This window comes from Arachis ipaensis, chromosome B4 (genome assembly GCF_059453495.1).
Source record: "Arachis ipaensis isolate K30076 ecotype BB chromosome B4, ASM5945349v1, whole genome shotgun sequence".
Taxonomy (NCBI): domain Eukaryota; kingdom Viridiplantae; phylum Streptophyta; class Magnoliopsida; order Fabales; family Fabaceae; genus Arachis; species Arachis ipaensis.
Genome location: NC_142439.1, coordinates 136,072,316 through 136,095,445, shown reverse-complemented (window position 1 = coordinate 136,095,445; position 23,130 = coordinate 136,072,316). Strand labels below are relative to the sequence as shown.

Here is a 23,130-nt window from a genome sequence, read left to right as displayed (position 1 = left end):
TTCTAGATTGTTCATTTTGCTTTATTAAGATTATGTGTCATCCACCTTGTTATTAGGTTTACCCTTCTAATTAATTATAATATTTTTCAAGAATTGAATTACATACTCACTAAGATCATATTGCAAATCTAGTTAATTATTATTATCTAATATCTTAGTCTTTGTGGTGTAAAGTTTTTTACTACAAATTGCCTTTAAATATAATATTTGTATTATCATTTCATGTAATTTGACTGAGAAATTTGCAAAATACTCTAAGATCATATATATATAATCATATTTCTAAACAAATACTTGTATTTGTATATATCTAGGTTTAATGATTTTTAGTTTTCTTCTCCTAAAAGCTGAAAAGGTGCTTATAAGAAGAAATTAAGGTTGAAAAACAAAATTGTTATCTACAAATAAGTTACATATAATTATACATGAATGTATGTATTGTTTGATATATTTTTAATGTGTATTTTATATTTTAATATATATTATATACAGTTAACTGATTTGATGTAAACATAATATAGTTAGGGTAAAAAATTCAAATAAACCAAGCTGAAAAATTTATTACCCAAATCAGCCAAAACAAAAATTATTTCAGCAATCCACCAATGGCCATTTATATATAATTCGAATCAATATGATTCGAACTACAAATACATGTAATTCGAAACAACTTGCTTCGAATTACGTTTGAATGAATATGCATGTAATTCGAATCAAGTAGATTCGAATTAGAGAAGGGTAAATCGAATTGACTCGATTCGAATTAGTAGGCTCATGTGACTCTATGGAGTTCGAATCATATTGATTCGAATTACCAGTGAGTTGCCTATATAATGCTACGTTAGTTGGATATATATCAATTTTTTTTTTTTCACATTCTTACTTGGATAGTTGGATATATATCTTATAGTTGATACAAAAAATATTTATTGTATAATTTTATTTTTCTAAAAATAATATATATATATATATATATATATATTTTGATGATTACACAATTTTAGAAATATTTAAAAAGTATTATTAAAATTAAAATTATATTTTTTATTATTTGACAATAAAATTAAAAATTAAAAATTAGGGATTAATATTGCTAGGTAGCCAATAGTTGTGGTGGCAAATTTGTACCCTAACAAAAATATTAGGAATTAATATTGCTAGGTAGACAAAAAAAACAGCCAAAACTTGTCTTATTTAACATTAATTATATAAATTTGGTTACAGAATATTTTTAAAATTACACAGTAAAATAAAATTATATAGTAATTCGAATATAGAAATATAATTTAGAAAAAAGTATATAAGCCAATAAATTATAACTCAAATGACATAATTTTTTCATACTAAATTAAGAGGTTACAGATTCGAGTCTCACTATCTTGATAATAAAAAAAAAGAGTACATAAAATTTTATTTAAATTTATTTTTAAATTTATAACTGGTACAAGAAATACGCATATTTAAACTTTTAATATATCAAAATTTTATTTAAATTTCAATCTTTTTGATTTGGCAACTTCTTTCATTACTTATTTAAATTTTTCGTTCATTAGTTTTATTTCTCTAATCCTTATAAATTAGATTTCAAACTGCTATTATTCTATTTAAAGTAACAACACGCTAAAAAATAAAATATTGGATTAGTACAGAGAGAGTCTGCTAGTCGCTCTTTTAGAAAAAATAGCATACTGTTCAAACTCTCGTACTCACTTGTGCTCCCACTCTCTTCTAAAGAACTTGGAAACGTGTTGTTTAAATTCTCTTTATGAAATAGTGATCGGTTTCAAATCTAACTAAATAATAAAAATAAATTAAAAAAAAGCGTATAGTTTAGAAATGTGAATGATTTATAAGGAATGAAGATTAGTTGCTTAAATACAACAGAGAAGAGAAGAGTTAGTTGATATAAATAGCGAAAAGAATGTAAAATATGAAAAATTCGTATTTAGTAGAGGAGGATTTTGATACCAACAAAACAAACACAATTTCTATAATTATTCTTGTATTTAAATTTTTTTGTAAATTTAATGATACAACTATAATATTTATTAATATTTCATTCAATCTAAATAGTAATAAAATATATAATTTTTTTAAAAATTGATCTAAATTAAATTATTAACATTTTTATTATTTAAAAAAAATTATATTTTTATACTTACAAACACATATCTCAATTAATTACATATCAACTGCACATATGAGTTTGTAAGTATAAAAATATAATTTTTTGATATATATGAAAAATAAAAATATAATTACATATCAACTGCACATATGAGTGTAATTAATTTAGAAAAATAAAATTATATAGTAAATATCTTTTGTATCAACTATAAGATATATATCCAACTATCCAAGTAAGAATGTGAAAAAAAAATTGATATATATCCAACTAACGTAGCATGATATAGGCAACTCACTAGTAATTCGAATCAACTTAATTCGAACTACCTAGTGTCACCAATATTGAATAATTCGAATCAATATGATTCGAATTCCATAGAGTCATGTGAGCCTACTAATTCGAATCGAGTCAATTCGATTTACCCTTCTCTAATTCGAATCTACTTGATTCGAATTACATGCATATTCATTCAAACGTAATTCGAAGCAAGTTGTTTCGAATTACATGTATTTGTAGTTCGAATCATATTGATTCGAATTATATATAAATGGCCATTGGTGGATTGCTGAAATAATTTTTGTTTTGGCTGATTTGGGTAATAAATTTTTCAGCTTGGTTTATTTGGGTTTTTTACCCATATAGTTAGTTGAAAAAATTGTGAAATGAATAAAAAATGTCACTTTATTTTGTTGGGTTTTTGGGTTCTCTTCCTATGTGGAAAAAAAGCACAAATGTAAGTATCCAAGTCCATGAATAGTTGAAGTGGCTGAGGTGAGTTAGGGTTGAGTGAGAGATGTCTCGTTTGCAAGAAAAATACCAAACATTAGAGAGAAGAGAAGAGAAAAAGTCATTTTCGCACATATACAAAGCTGTCTCCGTAAATTGGTCTCTGCAGATTCGTTAACCGTTGGATCGATCTCAAATTTGGATAGTGTATTCCACACATCTGGTTCTTTGTTTTCACCGTTCGGATCTTTGATTGGAAGTTTGTAATGGGAGATATTGGTCACACACAGCAGCTCTATTTTTGTGGTATTTTCATCTTCTTGTTCTTGTTTTGTAAGCTTTGAAACTTGGTTGTTTGGCTTGTTGTATGCACGTTTTGTGCAGTAATTTATGACTCTCTTGTAACCTATTTTTCATCATAGTGAAGCTATTTTTCTGGTCTTGGTGACTCGTGGTTTTTACTTCTCTCGTTGAGGAGGTTTTTCACGTTAAAAATTTTGGTGTGCTAGCTTGTCTCAAATTTCTGGTTTATGTGATTTTTCCGCTGCTATTGGGTATTATTGTGCTGGTATTAATACTTGTTGTGAGTAGATATTTTTACTCCTCTAATTCTTGCAAGTAGGAAATTGTGTGTTTTATTCCTATCAATTGGCATCAGAGCTCAGTTTTGGGTATTTGGTTATAACTTACTTGAAATATGGAGGCAAATAATTCTATTAGGATGACAAGTTTGAATAGCACTAATTACCATCTATGGAAGGGCAAAATGAATGATTTGTTGTTTGTCAAAAATCTACATTTACCCGTATTCTCTACACAAAAACCAGAATCTAAAACGGATGAAGAATGAGAGTTTGAACAGCAACAAATTTGTGATTTTATTAGGCAATGGATGGATGATAATGTTTACAATCACATTGCTAATGAGACTCATGCTAGGACTTTGTGGAATCAAATTGAATCCTTATATGCTTCCAAGTCTGGCAATAATAAATTGTACTTGTTGAATATGCTGATGAATTTGAGATACAAGGAGGGGTCACAAGTATTAGATCACTTGAATGAATTTCAATGAATTCTGAATTAGTTGTCAAGCATGGGACTCAAGTTTGAAGATGAGGTTCAAGGATTGTGGTTGCTAAATACTATACTAGATTCTTGGGAGACATTTCGTATCTCTCTTACTAATTCAGCTCCGAATGGTAAAGTGAGCATGCAACTTGTTAAAGGTGGCATTTTAAATGAAGAGATGAGAAGGAAGACGCAGTATTCTTCGTCACACTATGAAATGCTAGTCACTGAAATTAGGGGGAGAAATCAAAATAGAAGTCAAAAGGGTTGAGATAAAAGCAAAAGCAAATCCAAGTCAAGATACAAGAATGTTGAGTGTCATTACTATCACAAAATGGGTCACGTTAAAAAATATTGCTTTCTTTGGAAAAAGGAGAACAAAGGTAAGCAAGAAAAGAAGGATGATGGTGGTAATAATCGCGTATCTTCTATTTTAGATGATCTTCTTACTGTTGATATTGTTGATTATGAGTACAAGGTCAATCTTGTTTCTGGTTATGAGTTCAGCTGGGTAATTGATAGTGGCGCCTCAATACATGTTACACCAAAGAAGGAGTTCTTCACTTCTTATACTCAAGGTAATTTTGGAGTAATTTTGGAGTGCTTAAGATGGGTAATGATGGCTTGGCCAAAGTTATTGGTGTAGGAGATGTTTGTCTTGAGACTAATATGGAAATGAAGCTGCTACTCAAAGATGTTAGACATGCTCCAGATGTTCGCTTGAATTTGGTTTCAGTTAAAAGGCTTGATAATGAAGGCTTTGTAAACACTTTCGGCTTTGGACAATGGAAGCTTACTAAAGGCAACTTAGTGGTGGCTCGAGAAAAATGTACTTCAAATTTGTATGTGATGCATGCCATGATTACAAAAGGTAGTGTGAATGCAATTGAAAGTAAAAAAGTTTGTAGCTTGTGGCACAGACGACTTGGTCATATTAGTGAAAAAAGACTTAATTTTTTGGTTCGAAATGATGCTCTTTCCGGTTTGAAGAATGCAGAGTTGGAGAAATGTTCTCATTGCATGGCTGGCAAACAAAGAAGATTATCCTTCAAGAAGCATCAACCTTCAAGAAAATCAGACTTCTTGGAATTGGTGCACTCCGATATTTGTGGTCCTTTGAAGGTACGGTCTTTTAGTGGAGCTATTTACTTTATTACTTTTATTGATGATCATTCAAGAAAGCTTTGGACTTCTGCTTTGAAAACAAAGAACCAAGCTTTGGAAAAGTTCAAACAATTCCAAGCTTTGGTTGACAGGCAAACAGGTAAAAAGCTTAAATGTATTCGTAGGGGTGAGCATGGGTAGCGGGTACTCGATTACCCGTTCGAACCCAAACCGAACCAATTAAATTGGTTCTGAAACCAACGGGTAATCAGGTCCAACCCAAACTAAACCGATGACTTTTGTTAGTGATTGGTTCGGATATCGGTTTTGAGAGTGCGGAACCCGAACCAACCCGCGAACCCGATCATATATTAATTAAATAAAAAAAATAAAAAATATATACGGCTTTTCCATTATTAGACAATGATTATTCATTAGTAATATGTTTGGATTTTAATGAGTTTAGTTTTTAATGTATTTGGTGTTTAACATGTTTGGATTATTTCTATTGATGTTACATGTTTATTGTACTTATTGAATTTTTAAGATAAAAATTTGTTTTTTTTAATGAATTTCAAAGTCATCGGGTACCCAATTACCCGAACCGAACCAATCCGTTCTTAATCGGTTTGGTTTGGTTCGGGTATATGTACAAAAAAATACAAATCCGAACCAAACCGAACCAATTATATTTTGATCGGTTCGGTTCTAATTTTACTATAAACCCGAACCAAACTGATCCGTGCTCACCCCTATGTATTCGCACTGATAATGGTGGTGAGTATTGTGGATCATTTGATGAGTATTGCAAGCAGCAAGGCATTAGGCATGAAAAGACACCTCCTAAAACACCTCAATTAAATGGTTTGGCATAAAGGATGAATAGAACATTGATTGAAAGAGTTAGGTGTATGCTTACTGAAGCTAAGCTACCTAAAGTCTTTTGGGGTGAAGCGCTACTTACAGTGGCTCATGTGATTAATCTGAGTCCTACAATTGCTTTAGATAATGATGTTCTGGATCATGTTTGGTCGGACAAAGATGTCTCGTATGGTCACTTAAGAGTCTTTGGATGCAAAGCATTTGTTCATGTTCCAAAGGATGAGAGGTCCAAGTTGGATGTGAAGACAAGACAGTGCATTTTTATTGGGTATGGTCAAGATGAGTTTGGTTATAGGCTTTATGATCCAGTTGAAAAGAAGCTTGTAAGGAGCCGTGATGTAGAGTTTATTGAAGACCAGACCATTGAAGACATTGATAAGGCAAAGAAGAGTCAATCACAAGAGAGCAATGACTTGACTGAGGTAGATCCAGTTCAGCCGCCTCCTTTTTCAGAACTAGCAGAGAATCAAGATCAGGAGCATATGCAACAAAATAAGCCTTTGGTTCCTGATGACCAGGAGATGGGAGATCCGATTGATGCTCCAGTTGATGATGATACTGATAATCAACCTGAGCTACCTGAAGATCCACCAGGTTTCCATCCTAGGAGGTCTACTAGAGAGCGACGACCTTCAATGAGGTATCCTTCTAATGAGTATGTGACATTTACTGATGGATATGTGACCTTGACTGATGGGGGAGAACCTGAATGCTATGCGGAAGCTACGGAAGGCGACGACAAAAAGAAATGGTTTGATGCAATGCAAGATGAAATGAAATCCTTGCATGATAATCAAATATTTGAGCTTGTGAAGTTGCCAAAAGGAAAGAAAGCTTTGCAAAATAGGTGGGTTTATAGGTTGAAGCATGAAGAAAATTCTCAGTGTCCAAGGTAGAAGGCTAGATTGGTGGTCAAGGGCTACAGGCAGAAAATGGGAGTTGACTATCATGAAATCTTTTCACCGGTTTTGAGAAGATCTTCTATTAGGACTTTTTTGAGTTTGGCTGCAAGTCTTGATTTAGAGATAGAGCAGATGGATGTGAAAACTGCTTTCCTTCATGGCGATCTTAAGGATGAAATTTACATGGAACAACCTGAAGGTTTCATGGTAAAAGACAAAGAGGATCATGTTTGCAAACTGAAGAAGAGCTTGTATGGCTTGAAGCAAGCTCCAAAACAATGATACAAGAAGTTCGAGTCTGTTATGGTAGAATAAGGCTACAAGAAGACTACTTCTGATCATTGTGTATTTGTTAAACAGTTTGCTAGTAGTGATTTTATTATCCTTTTGATATATGTTGATGACATGCTTATTGTTGGTCAGAATGCTTCTAAGATTGATATGTTGAAGAAGCAACTTGCAATGTCATTTGGAATGAAGGACCTTGGGTTGGCAAAGGAGATTCTTGGTATAAGAATCGAGCGTGATAGAAAGGAGAAGAAACTTTGGTTGTCATAGGAGAAATACATAGAGACAATGTTGCACAGGTCTCAAATGGAGAAAGCAAAGGCTGCCAGTACTCCTCTTGCTACACACTTCAAATTGAGTTGCAAGCAAAGTCCATCAAGTGATGAAGATAAGAAAGACATGAAAAAAGTTTCATATGCATCAGCCGTGGGTAGTTTAATGTATGCTATGGTGTGCACAAGACCGGATATAGCTCATGCTATTGGTTGTGTTAGCCGTTTTGTTTCAAACCCAGGAAGAGAGCATTGGAATGATGTAAAATGGATAATGAGATATCTTCGTGGTACTTTTAACATGGATTTATGTTATGGAAGTGATAAGCCTATTCTAGTTGGTTACAGTGACTCAGACATGGCAGGAGATATTGACTCTTGAAGGTCCATTTTAAGCTTCTTGATCAACTTTGCAGGTGGAGCTGTGTCTTGGCAATCTAGATTGCAAAAATGTGTTGCTTTGTCTACTACCGAGGCCGAGTTTATTGCCATTACCGAAGCGTGCAAGGAGATGCTTTGGATGAAAAAATTCTTGAAAGAACTCGGGTTTACTCAAGAGAGGTATGTATTATTTTGTGATAGTCAAAGTGCTATATATCTTGGTAAAAATTCTACTTTTTATTCTCGATCCAAACATATTGATGTGAGATATCATTTGATACGTGATGTTTTGGATGCTGAGTTGTTGGAACTTGAAAAGGTTCATACTGATGAGAATAGTTCTAATATGATGACCAAGGCATTACCAAGATAGAAGTTTGAAGTTTGTTGCTTAATCGCCGGATTGGCGGTTACCTCCACATAGTCATGAGGGGGAGATTTGTTGGGTTTTTGGGTTCCCTTCCTATGTGGAGAAAAAGCCCAAATGTTAGTATCCAAACCCATGAATAGTTGAAGTGGCTGAGGTGAATTAGGGTTGAGTGAGAGAGGTCTCATTTGCAAGAAAAACACCAAACACTAGAGAGAAAAGAGGAGAGAAAGTCATTTTCGCACACATACAAAGCTGTCTCCGTAAATTGGTTGCTGCAGATTTTTTAACCGTTGGATCGAGCTCAAATTTGAACATTGTGTTCCACACATCTAGTTCTTTGTTTTCACCGTTCAGATCTTTGATTCGATGTCTTTAGTTGGAGATATTGGCCACGCACAGTAGCTCTATTTTTGTGGTATTTTCATCTTCTTGTTCTTGTTTTGTAAGCTTTGAAACTTGGGTTGTTTGGCTTGTTGTATGCACGTTTTGTGCAGTAATTTGTGACTCTGTTGTACCCTATTTTTTATCATAGCGAAGTTATTTTCCTGGTCTGGGTGACTCGTGATTTTTACTTCTCTCATTGAGGAAGTTTTTCACGTTAAAAATCTTGGTGTGTTAGCTTGTCTCTAATTTTTAGTTTATGTGATTTTTCCGCTGCTATTTGATATTATTGTGCTGATATTAATACTTGTTGTGAGTAGATATTGTTGCTCTTCTAATTCTTGCAAGTAGAGAATTGTGTGTTTTATTCCTATCATGTTTACGATAATATTTTAAAGACAATAAAAATCAATTTAATTAAAAATAATTTAAAAATATTTTATTTTGTATTAGATCTTTTATTTTGCAATTTTTTGGAATTAATTAATAATTTTAAATATAATAAATATATAATTATAAATATTATATATATAAATAATACATATTAAGTTAATAAAGTAACTACCTAATTAAATTGAGAAATTAATTTGGTCTTTGTTATTTTAATATTTTTTAAATTAATTATATTAAGTATATATTAAAAATAATTATTAAATTAATTATTTATATAAAACACATATTAAAATCTAAAATATATTAAAAATAAATTAAATAACACGTATTTTAATACGGTTAACAATACTTATTTATATTGACGAGTCTCAATACAAATAAAACTAAAAAATAAATAGTATATTCAGAAACTAAATTTATAAACAAATATAAAATTTAAAAATTTAATACATTTTTTATGTATTTTTTAAAAAAAAATTTCAAACTTTTGGTATATTTGAAACTCTTTCTAAGTTTGGAAAAATTTTAAATGTATCAGAGAACATTGATATTTCAATTATTTTAACTATTAATTTTAATTAATATATATTATATATATTTTTTATAATTCAGATTAACGGTTAAAACAACTGGAACACCGGTATATCCGATATATTTAAAACTCTTCCAATAAGTTTACTTTAACTTTTCTAAACACATGTTACCTAAATTCAAACTGAAAATAACCAAATTGGTAAGTCTACCACCTTGTTCTAATTCCAAACCACGTTGACTGGAACATTCGCCCATATATACCTCCTAACTTTTAAGCATATTGACTCTTGATTGATACATTTTGTCCCATCTCTTTTTCAAAAAGAAAATTTGGAAAAGTTAAGACAATTCTTTTCTTCACTTCTTAGCATCATAACAACATTTTGATAATCCTTGTTTGTTTATTTAGCTGAATTTAAAAGTAAACACCATATTATGATTTTTTTAAAAAAAGGAATAGAAAATTTCAACAGAAAATGGGAAAAAACCCTAAACGCCCAAAATCAAAACCTTAGTTTTAGATCAAAAGAAAAATACAAAAGCAAACTAGTATCAAATATGAACTCAATTAGTCAATTCTACCTAATATTAAAACAAGTTTCTTATTTGGAACAAAAAACTAACCTCAAAATCATTCACAAAACAAATTCTAAATTGACGGGGAGAAAAAATGGGAGACACCAATGCTTAGAAAAAGAAACCGAAATAGAAAACAGAAAAGTAAAACAAAATCAATGTGCCAACTTGTTCACGGGTTCACACGAGCGTGTTTTTTTTAACACTCCAGTTCCAATAACGTTTGAACTTCAATGTTCACACAAACACACCTAACACACTCTCTCTCTGGGGCACAAAAACTCGTACACGCTCTCTCTCCTCCACTGTGTCCTTTGATTGAAATGTAAAAGACTTTTACTATTGCTCCTACCGACACGTCCCTTCTAAATTCACTACCACCCCATTTCATCAATTTTGCTTCTTCCCTTTAAAAATCATTCCTTTCTTCATTTTCCCTTTGATTCTTCCTCTTTTTCCCCATCTTTGATTCTGAGTTTCTGACCCTTCAGCAGCGAAGAGATATGGCTCTTGAGTCAGCTCCTTCTTTAGCTGACCACAACAACATTCGAGGAATTCCAACTCATGGTGGACGCTATGTTCAGTACAATATCTATGGCAACCTCTTTGAGGTTTCAAGGAAGTATGTTCCCCCCATACGCCCTGTGGGAAGAGGAGCTTATGGTATTGTTTGGTAAGGAACAAAAAAAGATTATTTTTTTTTCTGGGGTTGTGGTTATTTTGTTGGATTGATTTACTTCATCAGTTGGTTTTGCTGTTTGTGAAAAGGGTTGTCCTTTATTGATCTATTTGTTGCTTGCATCTTCTATTTTGGGGGGTATTGGAATGGTTGACTTTGAAAGCAAGGAAGTAAATTGTGATGATAATCGTAAGCATTTTGCTGAATTTGAATTTGAATGTAAGTGGAAGTTTACTCAGTTTAGTTCAGAATTTAGAATTTAGAAGTGGTTTTGTTAGTTATTTCTTCAGGTGGATGGTGTTGTAACTTATATTCAATGCTTTTAGTATTGGGGTTTGTGTGATTCATGAGCTGAATTTGAGCTATTAGCTGGGCTGATTGTGATTCTAGAGTTCAAAAATAGAGTTCAAAAATATACTATTTTTGGTCATTGATTGAGTTTCAGAGAAATACTTGATTGAGATTGAAAGGGACTCGAGATTCAATATGCAATTTATTTAGCATATAGTTTTGCACATTTAGTATTGTGCCTTACATTATCTTGTTTTTCAGCTTAATTTACTTTTGTTTGGAGCTATCTGTGTGTCATAGCCTACAGTTTTCATTCTTCTTTTTCCTCTGTACTTGCCTTTGACTTGTGACAACTTATTTTATTGACTTCAGGTAACCATAAAATGAAATTCTTTTCTATTATTTCCAGAGATAAGGATCTATTTTTATATTGGTGAAGAAGTTGACATACTTTCTTTGAGCGCATCACAGCAGTTATATTATTTTCTCATGTTTGAACTTGGAGATAGGATTGCAAATGAGTGATCATTTTAGGGGGGAAAAATAGTAGATAGATAGATCTAGATAATGGGGACGGAGAGATGCATTCTGTACTGCTATTGTTCTGCTCAAGCCGAAATTTAAATGAGATAAACAGTTCATTTTGATTGGCTTTTTATCTGGATACAAAATAAATTAGTACGTTTTTTATATAGAATTCACTAAATACCTTCTTAAATTTTTTTTTTTTCTTTTCATTAAAGTACTTTTTTCCTATAGAAAAGCCAATCTAAAATCATTCTTATGGTATCTTTGGTAATGTTGACACTGTAAATAGTGCAATTCGTGGTATTTTTAGACTCATCAGTGTAAGTGGATGTATATACTTGTGGATGGTTATTCACTTGACTATTATATTGTCTTCAATGATTCATGTGATTTAGATTCTTCGTTTATAAACGTTGTGATGGACTAATACTATTCTACATTTCCTCCAGTGCTGCTGTGAATGCGGAGACACGTGATGAAGTTGCCATTAAGAAGGTTGGCAATGCATTTGACAACAGAATAGATGCCAAAAGGACCTTACGCGAAATTAAACTTCTCCGTCACATGGATCATGAAAATGTAATTTTGGTTAACTTTTTGTCCGCATTCTTACATTTGAATCTTGTTTCCCTCATCAGTATTGCTTCTTTTCTTTCTCTTTAATTTTGGGATAAGGCAATGGCATTTTTTATCTGTTTGGAAATATGCATTTTCCTGTTTTTCATATGATTTCGTTCTTTTATTATTTTTCTCATATGTTAAAGCTCTTAGTAATGCATTAACCATGTGGCATAATTCATAAATTTGAACTCTAGATAGGATTCAAATTAATATACAATGTAGATGTCTTGGTTTATGTTTTTTAGGATGGAAATTCTTCTACTGAAGCATACTGTTCTGTACTTCCATGTAATGTATCTGGTTTTCATGATCAGATAATTGAAGTTTAGCAACCCAAAACATGCTCTTCAATGTAGTAAATTAGATCATGTTAAGTGTTCTTTTTTGATGTTTGTATGTATGTTTTCTTAGGCATTTGATGGCGGAGTCAGTTTTTCACTTTTTCTTGTGCTTAAATGATAAAATGAATCGATACTTCATGCTTGTTTCTAAGCCGACCAGTCTCTAGCTATATGTTCACTTTGATTCATGAAAGTTGATTGATTGGGATGTTGATATGATGATCTAAATTTTCTTATTTTACTTTCTGGTGAAGGTGATAGCCCTTAAAGACATTATAAGACCACCACAGAAGGAGAACTTCAATGATGTGTATGTTGTTTATGAGTTAATGGATACCGATCTGCATCAAATAATTCGTTCCAATCAACCATTGACCGATGATCATTGTCGGGTTAGCACAACTTCTTTTCTTTTAGGCTTTAGCATATGCATTTTATGGATCGCGTGGATACAAGAATGTTTTTACATTCCTAGGAATTTCACACTAAAAACCTTACATGGGAATGATTTTACAATGCAAGATTCTCAGGAATTTGAAAAATTTTAATGAACAACAGGGTTCCTTGGTGAATTCTCCTTTGCCGTATTTTGGCCCAAATGTAATTATACTTTTTCTCTCACAGCAACTGATAAGGTATATTTTGCAGTATTTTTTGTATCAGTTGTTACGAGGACTCAAATATGTACATTCAGCAAATGTCTTACACCGTGATCTAAAGCCTAGCAACTTGCTACTGAATGCAAATTGTGACCTTAAGATCGGAGACTTTGGGCTTGCTAGAACTACATCTGAAACTGATTTTATGACTGAATATGTGGTTACTCGGTGGTATCGAGCTCCAGAATTGCTTCTTAATTGTTCAGAATATACTGCAGCTATTGATATATGGTCTGTTGGTTGCATCCTTGGTGAAATAATGACCAGACAACCCCTCTTTCCTGGAAAAGATTATGTTCATCAGCTGAGACTGATCACAGAGGTATTAATTTGAGAACTTGGATGAAACTTTTTAATGCTGAATTCTGAATGCATGCTTTAATTTGTTTTTGTTTCTTCCATATATCAGAATTTTGGATCCATATATAATTGTTTTCACTATTCGAATTTGAATTTTTGTGTGACAAAGTTTAACAATCCTCCACTGGATTATCAACATTAGCATTTCTAAGTGGATCCTATGAACTTGAATACAAGTTATGCTTTCTATCCATTACTCTCTCTTTTTTTTTTTTTTTTAACGAAATAAGGTGGAGTAACATATGATGCATACTATCTGATAATTTGCAATGATTGATATAGGCCATGCATCTTTTTGTATAGAATATAAATTCTCTCACACTTTATGTTCGACTTTCTTCTTGTTGAGAAATTTATGTATAGTGTTGCCTTTCTTTTTTATTTTGCTTTTAAAAGCTCATAGGTTCACCTGATGACGCCAGCCTTGGATTTCTACGGAGTGATAACGCTCGTAGATATGTAAGACAGCTTCCACAATATCCAAGGCAGCAATTCGCTGCTAGATTTCCGAACATGTCTCCCGGTGCTGTTGATTTGTTAGAAAGGATGCTTGTGTTTGATCCAAACAGGCGCATTACAGGTAAAACAACCTTCAATGATTTGTTAATTTAGAACAAACAGATTAAAGAAAATTGTCATCAACATCAAGATCATTGTCTGAATTCTTTTCTCCTCTCAAGTTTAAATGTTACAAACTATGAAATTATTATGGCATCTTTGTAATCCAACATTGATGCAAGATTGTAAAACAATTTTCTACCGATAATGTATACAAGTTAAATCAAATCTGAAGTAGTCTTCTATAAATGCAGGATTTATTTATTTTTATTTTATTTTATTTTTTTGTTGGATATAAACTAGTTTGCTTTGTTTTGTGTTGCTTTGCAGTTGATGAGGCATTGTCTCACCCGTACCTGGCACCGCTTCACGATATTAACGAGGAGCCTGTTTGCGCGAGACCTTTCAGTTTTGATTTCGAGCAACCATCATTCACTGAAGAAGACATCAAAGAACTCATCTGGAGAGAATCTGTGATGTTCAATCCTGATCCACCTATTTATTGAGAATTTTGCATTTGACTGTTGCATGTCCATAGTGAAAATACTTCATAACTGATGTGAAACACTTCTTAGGAAGTTGTTAGTATCCACAAGACATGAAATATGTTGGATATGTTGAGATATAATAATTTATTTTTTGTTTTATTTTGGGTAAATTATGTTCAGATTCAATGAGATTTGTTGTTGAGGTGTCTCTTCAGGTATTTGTAGTTTATGTTAGGGATCACACATTTGTGTTAATATGGAGAGAAAAAAAAGGAATAGAAGTTTTCATTTGTAGAGACATAAATTGTGAGACAAAAATGTATTGCTCTAATACTCTTTTTTACATGCTTGCCTGTCATGAATCTTACTAGTTACTAGGATTATTATTTGGCTAAACTGCATTTATTTCTTTACTTATAGTTAGATGGTATTACATAGATACCTTTTTATTTGTAGGACTATACATTAACCTTTCAGATATATAGGTTATATGGCATTTAATGTTTTTGTATTTCTTTAAAGCGTTTAATTTTGATACACTCAGTGTAAAATGTTTTACACAGTCGTGGATGACTATTTACACGGTTAATGTAAACGGTGGTTATTTTGGCAGAAATGACTTTACTAAATTGAACGCATATGTAAAACTATTTTGGCTGAAATGATGTTACGGTCAAGTGCATCAATTCTGTATAAGATCCTCATGTCATGATTAAAAGTTTAAAACCAGCAAATTTCTATTAATATTAGCTTTTAAACTAGCAGGAATATCAAGCCAAGCCATCAAGTTTCATAAACTTGTAGGGAAAAGAAAACCATTTTCCATTTTCATTACTATAATTGCAAGGATCTCAAATCTTAAACTCCAAGCTATCAAGATTAAAAAAGAAAAAAGAAGACAATAAAAACACTTCTCTCGAAACATATAAATATGGTACATAGGCTAAATACACCCCAACCATAAATATAGCTCATGAAACTAGGAAAGTAGCACAGTAGAAGCACATTTCTTAAGCTCCAAGCTATCAATAGGAAGAGGCTCCTGAGGAAAATCACAAGCTGAGATTTTTTGTGGACCTTGATCAGGTAACAAGCTACAAGGTGGAGGGGTAACCCCACTTGTCATCCCTTCAATATCAGCACAAGTCCAAGGTTGTTTCTTGGCCTTTGCAGACAACCCTATTGTCACATTGGCAATGCAAATTCCAGTAAAAGGGTCATTGGATATCCCTTCAAACCTTGCAGCAATGGTAACATTCTCAGCAACAACATCTCTATAGTTAATCCCTTTGATCTCAGGCAATGCATTGGGGTCATAATGGCTATCGGCATGCGAATTGTAGTCGCCGGTCATCTTGAACGCCCATTTCATTGTGTGAAGGTTCATCCGTTTGACATATATGTCCCTCACAAACCCTCCTCTTCCTACCGCCGTCTTGATCCTTACGCCTGATTCTGTTTGGATTGCCGTGATGTCCTCTGCTCTGACGTCTTGGATGCCGCCGGACATCTCACTTCCTAAGGCGATGGTTGCGCTGTATGGTGATATGCATGTTAGTCTTCTGATGGCTAGTTGTTTTGTTGGCCAACCAAATTTTATGCCGTACTCGTCCCATCCACTCTTGACTGCAACACAATCATCCCCGGAAACTATGTAGCAGTCTTCAATTCTTATATTTGTGCAGGAATCTGAAAGGATCAAAATTGAAATGAGATAAAACATTTCAGTACAAAGATTGGTAAATTAATGTATCAAAACACATTGCATCAAAATACATTGATTTAAAGGTGAAGAAAAGTTATAGGAAGTACACTCGTTAATTAAACAAATCTTGACTGACCTGGGTTGATGCCATCTGTGTTTGGAGATGAGACAGGAGCAATGATGGTGATTCCTTGCACAATAATATTGCTGCATAATGTAGAATATTTTGTTAAAGGAGAATTAAAGGTTAAAACTTTTGTTATAATTTCATGTTTTTTTTTAAGCAAAAAGAATTGAATGGAAGTGAGGGGTTACCTGCTGTAAACAGGGTGAACATTCCATGATGGGGAGTTAAGGAGAGTTAGAGTTGAGATTTGAATGTTATCTGAGTACATAAGTTCAATGAGGTAGGGCCTTGTGTACTTCAACTTCTTTCTGTGGAACTGTTGCCACCAAAATGCACCCTGCCCATCAATGGTCCCATTTTCTCCTGTTTACCAAAAACCATCTCAATATTCTTTTTGGTACCTCATTAATATCAATATTTAATTATTTATTCAACAAACATCAATTCATCATCATCTCATTACTCCATTTAGCATATTGAAACTAGGGGTGACCATCGGGACAAAACCAGCCAAACGAGTCCATTTAACTTGTCGAAAAGGCATACTAAACTTAAAAATTGAGGCCACCAAAGAAAAAATACTTGTCAAACCATCCCGCTTAATTCATAGGCCTTGGCATGACGGAGCAAGTCAGCAGGCACTTACAAATTTATATTAATTTTTTTATTTAAATTAGTTTTTGACTTATCGAATTAAGAAATATCGTAGACAATTTAAAAAATAAAAAAAATTTTGTTTTTTTAAATTTACGAATTTTATCAAAAAAAATTTATAATTAATTAATTATCAAGTTATAAATTTTATTTAATTAACTTCATAAAACAAATTTTAAACTTTTCAAAAAAGCCATTTATGGCGGGTTGTCCTTGTCCACCAACAAAACGAAACGGGCTAGAATTTTTAACCGCCTATTTTAGTCTGATCCGTTTATTGGTGAACTTTTGACAGCCTGTTTACCACCCTTAATTGAAGCAAGTAAATTATGATAATTACTAATTAGTACTCTTTTTTTTGGAGATTCAATATTGAATCTTTGTACTTTTTTTTCCTTAAAAAAAAGGTTCATACCTGTGATGATAACATCAGTGAGATTTGTTCCAAATATGAAGCTTTGGTACCTTCCAGCTGGTGCATCTCTTCCTCTACCGTATGATGGGAGGGGCGAAAGGGTTGGCCATTCACTCATATCCTAAACCATTTTATTAAAAATTAATTAATAATTAAAAGAAAACATATGAAAGTGGCAAATTCAGCACATGTGGAAGCTTTTGTCCTACTAAATAAGAAACGACGAAATGACGAAAGTGTAATGGACCACACTATGGCACCGGCAGAGTTGGTGTGTGTATTCCAAAAGGTGATAAGACAATGGTTTTTCTTTTTCACTTTTTTGCTTTCATGAATTATATTTTAGAATATTGTTCTCATATTTTAGGTTAGGCTAAAAGTGAGGGAACTTGTGACACCATTCTTTGCTTCCATCATTTTGTGAGTCACGTGATTCCTTTCATAAAACGTACTATTTCTATTTCATTAAAGGGCTATGTCTATATGATATTGACATTCTTTAATGAAATTTAATGAATTCTACCAAAAATAAAATCAAATTGACAACATATATCATTTCAAAAAATCTTCTTTCCAATTACTCTATCTAAGAGTAGAATAGTATAGGTTGGCTCAATATGCAAGAAAAAATAGTCCAAAAGTTATTTATTTGGCCTGGGAAAATGTTCTAGCCAAATTATATATGGCTAAAATTACATTTTTTGTTTTCGAAATTTTACAAAGAGAAAAAAATATTTCATAAAAATACAAAACAAAAATTTATTATTTTTTTCATAAAAAATATTCAAATCAGACGCAGATTTGTGGTACACTATCAAAGGCAGGGCATATATGTAAATGTGTAGTGAAATAGTGAAAAAGAAACTTATCTTAATATTTCATAAAACAACTAAAGATGAAAAAAGCTTTGTTGGGATGGTTTTTGTATGAAAGTAAAAGTAGTAATATATTTTAATATTATATATATTTTTTAAATATTATATTTTTTTAATTTTTTTAAACACAAATTAGACAGTGTAATTTCTGTACCTCTATAAATTAGATCTCTAATAAATTAGACGATCCAATTTTTATTTCTCTAATTAAATTATTCTACATTAGAAAATAACACTCTAACAGTCTACATTTTAAAAAAATACCATTGTCACTCTAATATCAAAAATAAAAAGTGACATTTAACTTCTCCTAAAATTAGATTAGTGTCACCTTTCATAGAATACAAAAATACTAAGTAATATATAGCTCAAACCCTAAAGAAGATTAATGAATATTTTTACTAATAAAACGGTATCGTTCATAACTTAATCTTAAAAATGGTTAGTTGATTTAATAATTGATTGTGGATTATAACTTAATTAGCCTAGATTAAAGAATGAGTGAAGAGAAAAATTGAGATACCTGAGAAGCAAGAAGAACAGCATCTTTGTCAAGATAGAGTGTGAAGTGGCTGGTGAGGCTAAAACTTCCGGTGAGCCACTTGCCGGCCGGAACATAGAGCTCGGAACCGCCATCCGAACCGTACTGACTCAGATTACTAATTGCAGCTTGAAATGCCTTTGTGTTTGATGTTTTTCCATCACCAACACCTCCAAAATCCGTCAATGATGCAGTGTGTGCCCTGCAGTTTATTGCATTGTACTCAAATGAAGTTGTTACAATCTTGGATTTTCTACTCTCTCCAATCCCTGAACTTAGCATTGTCACAAAGAATAGAGCAAAGATTGCTCTAGAAACTGCCTGCATAAACAATTAAATGATTCATGAAAACAAAAGTTTGTTTGAAAATGAAGAAGTGGGAAAAGGGTGTTACTTAAGCTTGTACCTTCATCATGTGAGGTTTCCACAAGAGCTTCATCTTTAGAAAAATGACCTTTTTAATTTGGATTTTGTTTATGGTGTATTTGGAAGAGTGATATTATGTCAGGTATTATTTATAGTGGAAGTTGTGTTATGACCAATAGGTAGTAGACAATTTTACAACTAATCAGAGTAAATTTTGTGTATCATCCAATGAGCGTGGAAACTAGAGACTTGGAGTGTTAAAATTACTCTCAAATGAATATAGCGAGAGAAAGTAAGAAAAAGGTAATGGTAGATAAAAAAAATCAGTAAGAAATTGTCTTATTTAGCATTTATTAATTGTCGCAACAATTAATGAATGTTAAATAAAGCAAGTTATGGTTGTTTTTGGCTAATTTTCTTTGGTTACCAAATATTTTCATAAATTTAATAGGATTAATAGCTTACTTTATCATTTTAGATAGTCTTTTTCCTTTCATAACAATTTGAATTCGAAAATTTTTTTTTCATTAAACAATTAAGTACTACTATTAATATTGCACACATACTTAGATTTTTAATCAACTATATTAGATGTATATTAAATTAGTTATTAATAATAGTTATTAGTATAAAACATACATAAAAAATAAATTAAACTACATTTACGTGCACATAGTATTTTTGGTTTATGTTCGGTTGCTCGTCAAGATGCGAGGTCGGTTGGGTATTGGATCGAGAGCTACTACTGGTGAGAGGAAGGTTTTCGGACTTGAACGCAAATTTTGCGAAGAAATGTGCTGCTGCGATCGTTCGTGCGTCAGCAGATAGGACTACCTGTAAAGATACTCAAATATTAAAGAAAGTGTCTATACGACGAGACGACTAATTAGGGTAAAGATAACGTATCTTGGGAGAGGGATAGGTCCTTTCCTATTTATACTACCTTGTACTTGGGTGGATTCTCTGACACGCATCCGTCTACCTGAAAGTTTCTGCCAACTGTTCAGGTCTTTCTCAAGAGGTAGAGTAACACACAGGTCATTTTTGCGCATATAAATTAATGACCCATCGGGTCAATAGCCCGCAACATAAATTCCTGACTCTTATTGAGCTGAGTCTGAACAATTTTCAAGAGATTAATCGATATTAAATTCATCTAATTCTTTTTAACTTCAAATTCATTGATATTATTTGATAATACAAAGTTTGATATAATTTTACATTTAAATGATACATTATTATCAGTTTTAACTCGATGCACTTTAGACATTTCAATTGTTACATTAGTTTCTAAAAGTTATGTGGTTTATACTACATAAGCGTTTTGTTAATTCTTAAAGCATTTGCTACTTTTATGCGTAAGAAGGAAGTAATTAACGTAAGGATGCATAACATAGAAAGGAATGAAAGTTGAGTGCAAGTCTTAAATAATAGTTGAACCTTGAAATATGATCCATTTATTTGTCTTTGACATCATTCTTTCTCCAAATTCATGAGTGCTTTTCTTATAATTTTGCCTATGCTTTGAAGGCTTTTTTTTCCTTAAACAAAACTTGTTAAGGAATATAACAATCATTGTCAGCGAATGCTCCTGCTCCCCCATTACCCCCACGATTTCAAGTAGTAGACATAATTTCATTGAAATTATAAAACCTCTTATTTACCTGTGTTTACAATTTCTCGTCTTAATAATTGATGAAACATTTGGCAATGATATCAGAGTAATTTTTATGTTATAAAAGATAAATTACTGAAATGATATTTAAAAATTTATATTACCCACAAAAGTAATTTCAAAATACAAATGGTAAATAGGTCTTAAAAGATTTAAAAACTAAAAATAAAAAGAATAGCTAAATACTAGATATATATTCTCAAATAAAAAAAAAACTTTCCTACCAAAAGGAAATTTTCACCAATGATAGAATTTTTTTAAGAAAAATAAAAATAATAAATTTAAATATCAGTTTTTTTTTTACATTATTTTCTAATCGCTCTAATTATTTCTAAAAAAAATCAAATCAACTGTACGAGTATTTTATATTAGAATATAATTTTTTGATTATCCACAGTATATAATTTTTAATCAACTAATTAAGAATTAATCCATGGTCAATGTAAATTTCACATTACCGCATGTACAAAACGGAGTATATTTAATGGGTTAAGGAGACATATAGGACCCATAGAGGTTAAGCTTGATTGGAGGACTCACTTCCTCACACTGTTTGGTCTCGTGAGTGCCATCCCCACCATTGCCGACCCACTTCACGGGTGCACTAACCTTTTTCACCTCTCATTCTCACAATCTTATTATTCTTATTCTTCGCCACCCATGTCATTAACTACTAAAATAATAGAATATACTGTAATTTAATTCCAATAATATTAGTTGATGCCAATAGCCGAAAAGTATTATTACTTTATTAGAATATTTGCCTACGGCCTGCAATGTTCACTAAACTTGACCCTCAACGTGCTAGTTAATCGGTCATCACTCACTGCTGTGTTATGATGCATAAGGATACAACACGATACGAGACACATAAATACAAAAATTTTATAAGATTTATGAACGTAGTATATATAATTGTTCGGTAAGTCGGTTACCAGACGGTTCGGATCGAAATCCTGTGTGATGGTAGGGGCTTGTCGGGTTACGGACTTTCGGCTTGGAGTATGCAAGGTTCCGAGCACTTCGTGTGGAAAAGGGGGTGCCAGCAAAGACACTTCGACGCTCTTGTCAGTAAATGTGCAGGCAAAAAAGGGTGATGTGATGTGTGACGTACTTTAGGGGAAGAGCAAGTCTTCCCCTTATATACTGTCAGTAGTGGGCCCGATGAGGACAGGCCCACTTTCTCAGGAACGCTACCCTACAGCCGTATATGAGCTGTCCTGGACGTGTGTCCGGGTTGGTTGCAGGACGCGTGTCCGGGTCGGGTGGTGTTTGGGTCGGGCCGACCCGTAGGAGTTTTGGGCCAGGCCGTAACAATAATATGTTAGAAAAGGAAGAGAAAGTAATAGGAAAGGGAAGAGGAAGCAATAGGAAAAATGTTTGGGAGTATTTAAATTGTCTGTTCAAGTTATCTGGAATGATACAATATAAAAGGGTATTTATAGATATTAAGAGAATCGTAATAATAAAGACGTAATCTCTTATAATAAATATTCAGATATACCAAATAATACTAATTAATCCTAATTAGTCGTAATTATATTCTAACATTCTCCCTCAAACTCAAGTGACAACTTGAGCTTGAAACTTATTTAAAACTAATAAAGAGAAAAAAAAACTGCATAAACTGATAAAACGGGTACAGATGGAACTGTCGGAAGAAAACGCAGATGGAACTGTGTCTGAAGTACAGATGGAACTGCCGCTAGTTTGAAGGAAGCGCAGACGGAACTGCCGCTTGTCTAAAGGAAGTGCATACAAAACTGCCGGAAGTAAGCGCAGATGGAACTGCTACGAGAGAATGCAGACGGAACTGCCACTAGAGAAGAGAACGTAGATGGAACTGCCACAAGAGAACGCAGACGAAACTGCCGAAAGAGAGCGAAAACTATATGATTTCTTCAAGAGAATAGATAAGCAACGGATGATAATGGTATTTGATCATTCGACTCGGAAAAAAGACAGAGAGAACAAACTAGTCGATGAGATAAAAAAGTATCAATTGAGTAACTAAAGATAAGGGAAAATGGCATGAAAAAATGCAAAAACTACGGTAATTTCACGGCAAGGAAAACAACCTATCATCTTCAAGGAAGATACCATGGCTCTGATACCATGTTAGAAATAAGAGACTAAAATGGAGAAATGATTTGTGTATTATTAAGTGTATTCAAGTTGTTTATTCAAGTTGTCTGTTCAAATTGTCTGGAATGATACAATATAAAAGGATATTTATAGG

The 23,130-nt window shown here is 32.6% G+C and overlaps 2 protein-coding genes across 2 annotated transcripts; one reads left to right on the top strand and one right to left on the bottom strand.

The window, feature by feature from the left end:
• The first annotated feature begins 10,190 nt into the window (after positions 1–10,190).
• LOC107635053 (mitogen-activated protein kinase homolog MMK2) lies at positions 10,191–14,876 on the top strand. The gene is made up of 6 exons (XM_016338413.3): positions 10,191–10,681; positions 11,956–12,085; positions 12,723–12,860; positions 13,117–13,449; positions 13,884–14,067; positions 14,376–14,876. Exons 1-6 carry the CDS (start codon positions 10,512–10,514, stop codon positions 14,549–14,551), a joined length of 1,131 nt encoding a protein of 376 aa, XP_016193899.1. The 5' UTR covers positions 10,191–10,511; the 3' UTR covers positions 14,552–14,876.
• Positions 14,877–15,331: 455 nt separating this feature from the next.
• On the bottom strand, positions 15,332–19,450 carry LOC107635052 (putative polygalacturonase). Its single transcript, XM_016338412.3, has 6 exons — positions 19,257–19,450; positions 18,833–19,171; positions 17,435–17,555; positions 16,554–16,728; positions 16,375–16,445; positions 15,332–16,222 (listed from the first exon to the last, which is right to left on the bottom strand). Exons 1-6 carry the CDS (start codon positions 19,287–19,289, stop codon positions 15,513–15,515), a joined length of 1,449 nt encoding a protein of 482 aa, XP_016193898.1. The 5' UTR covers positions 19,290–19,450; the 3' UTR covers positions 15,332–15,512.
• Positions 19,451–23,130: the final 3,680 nt, after the last annotated feature.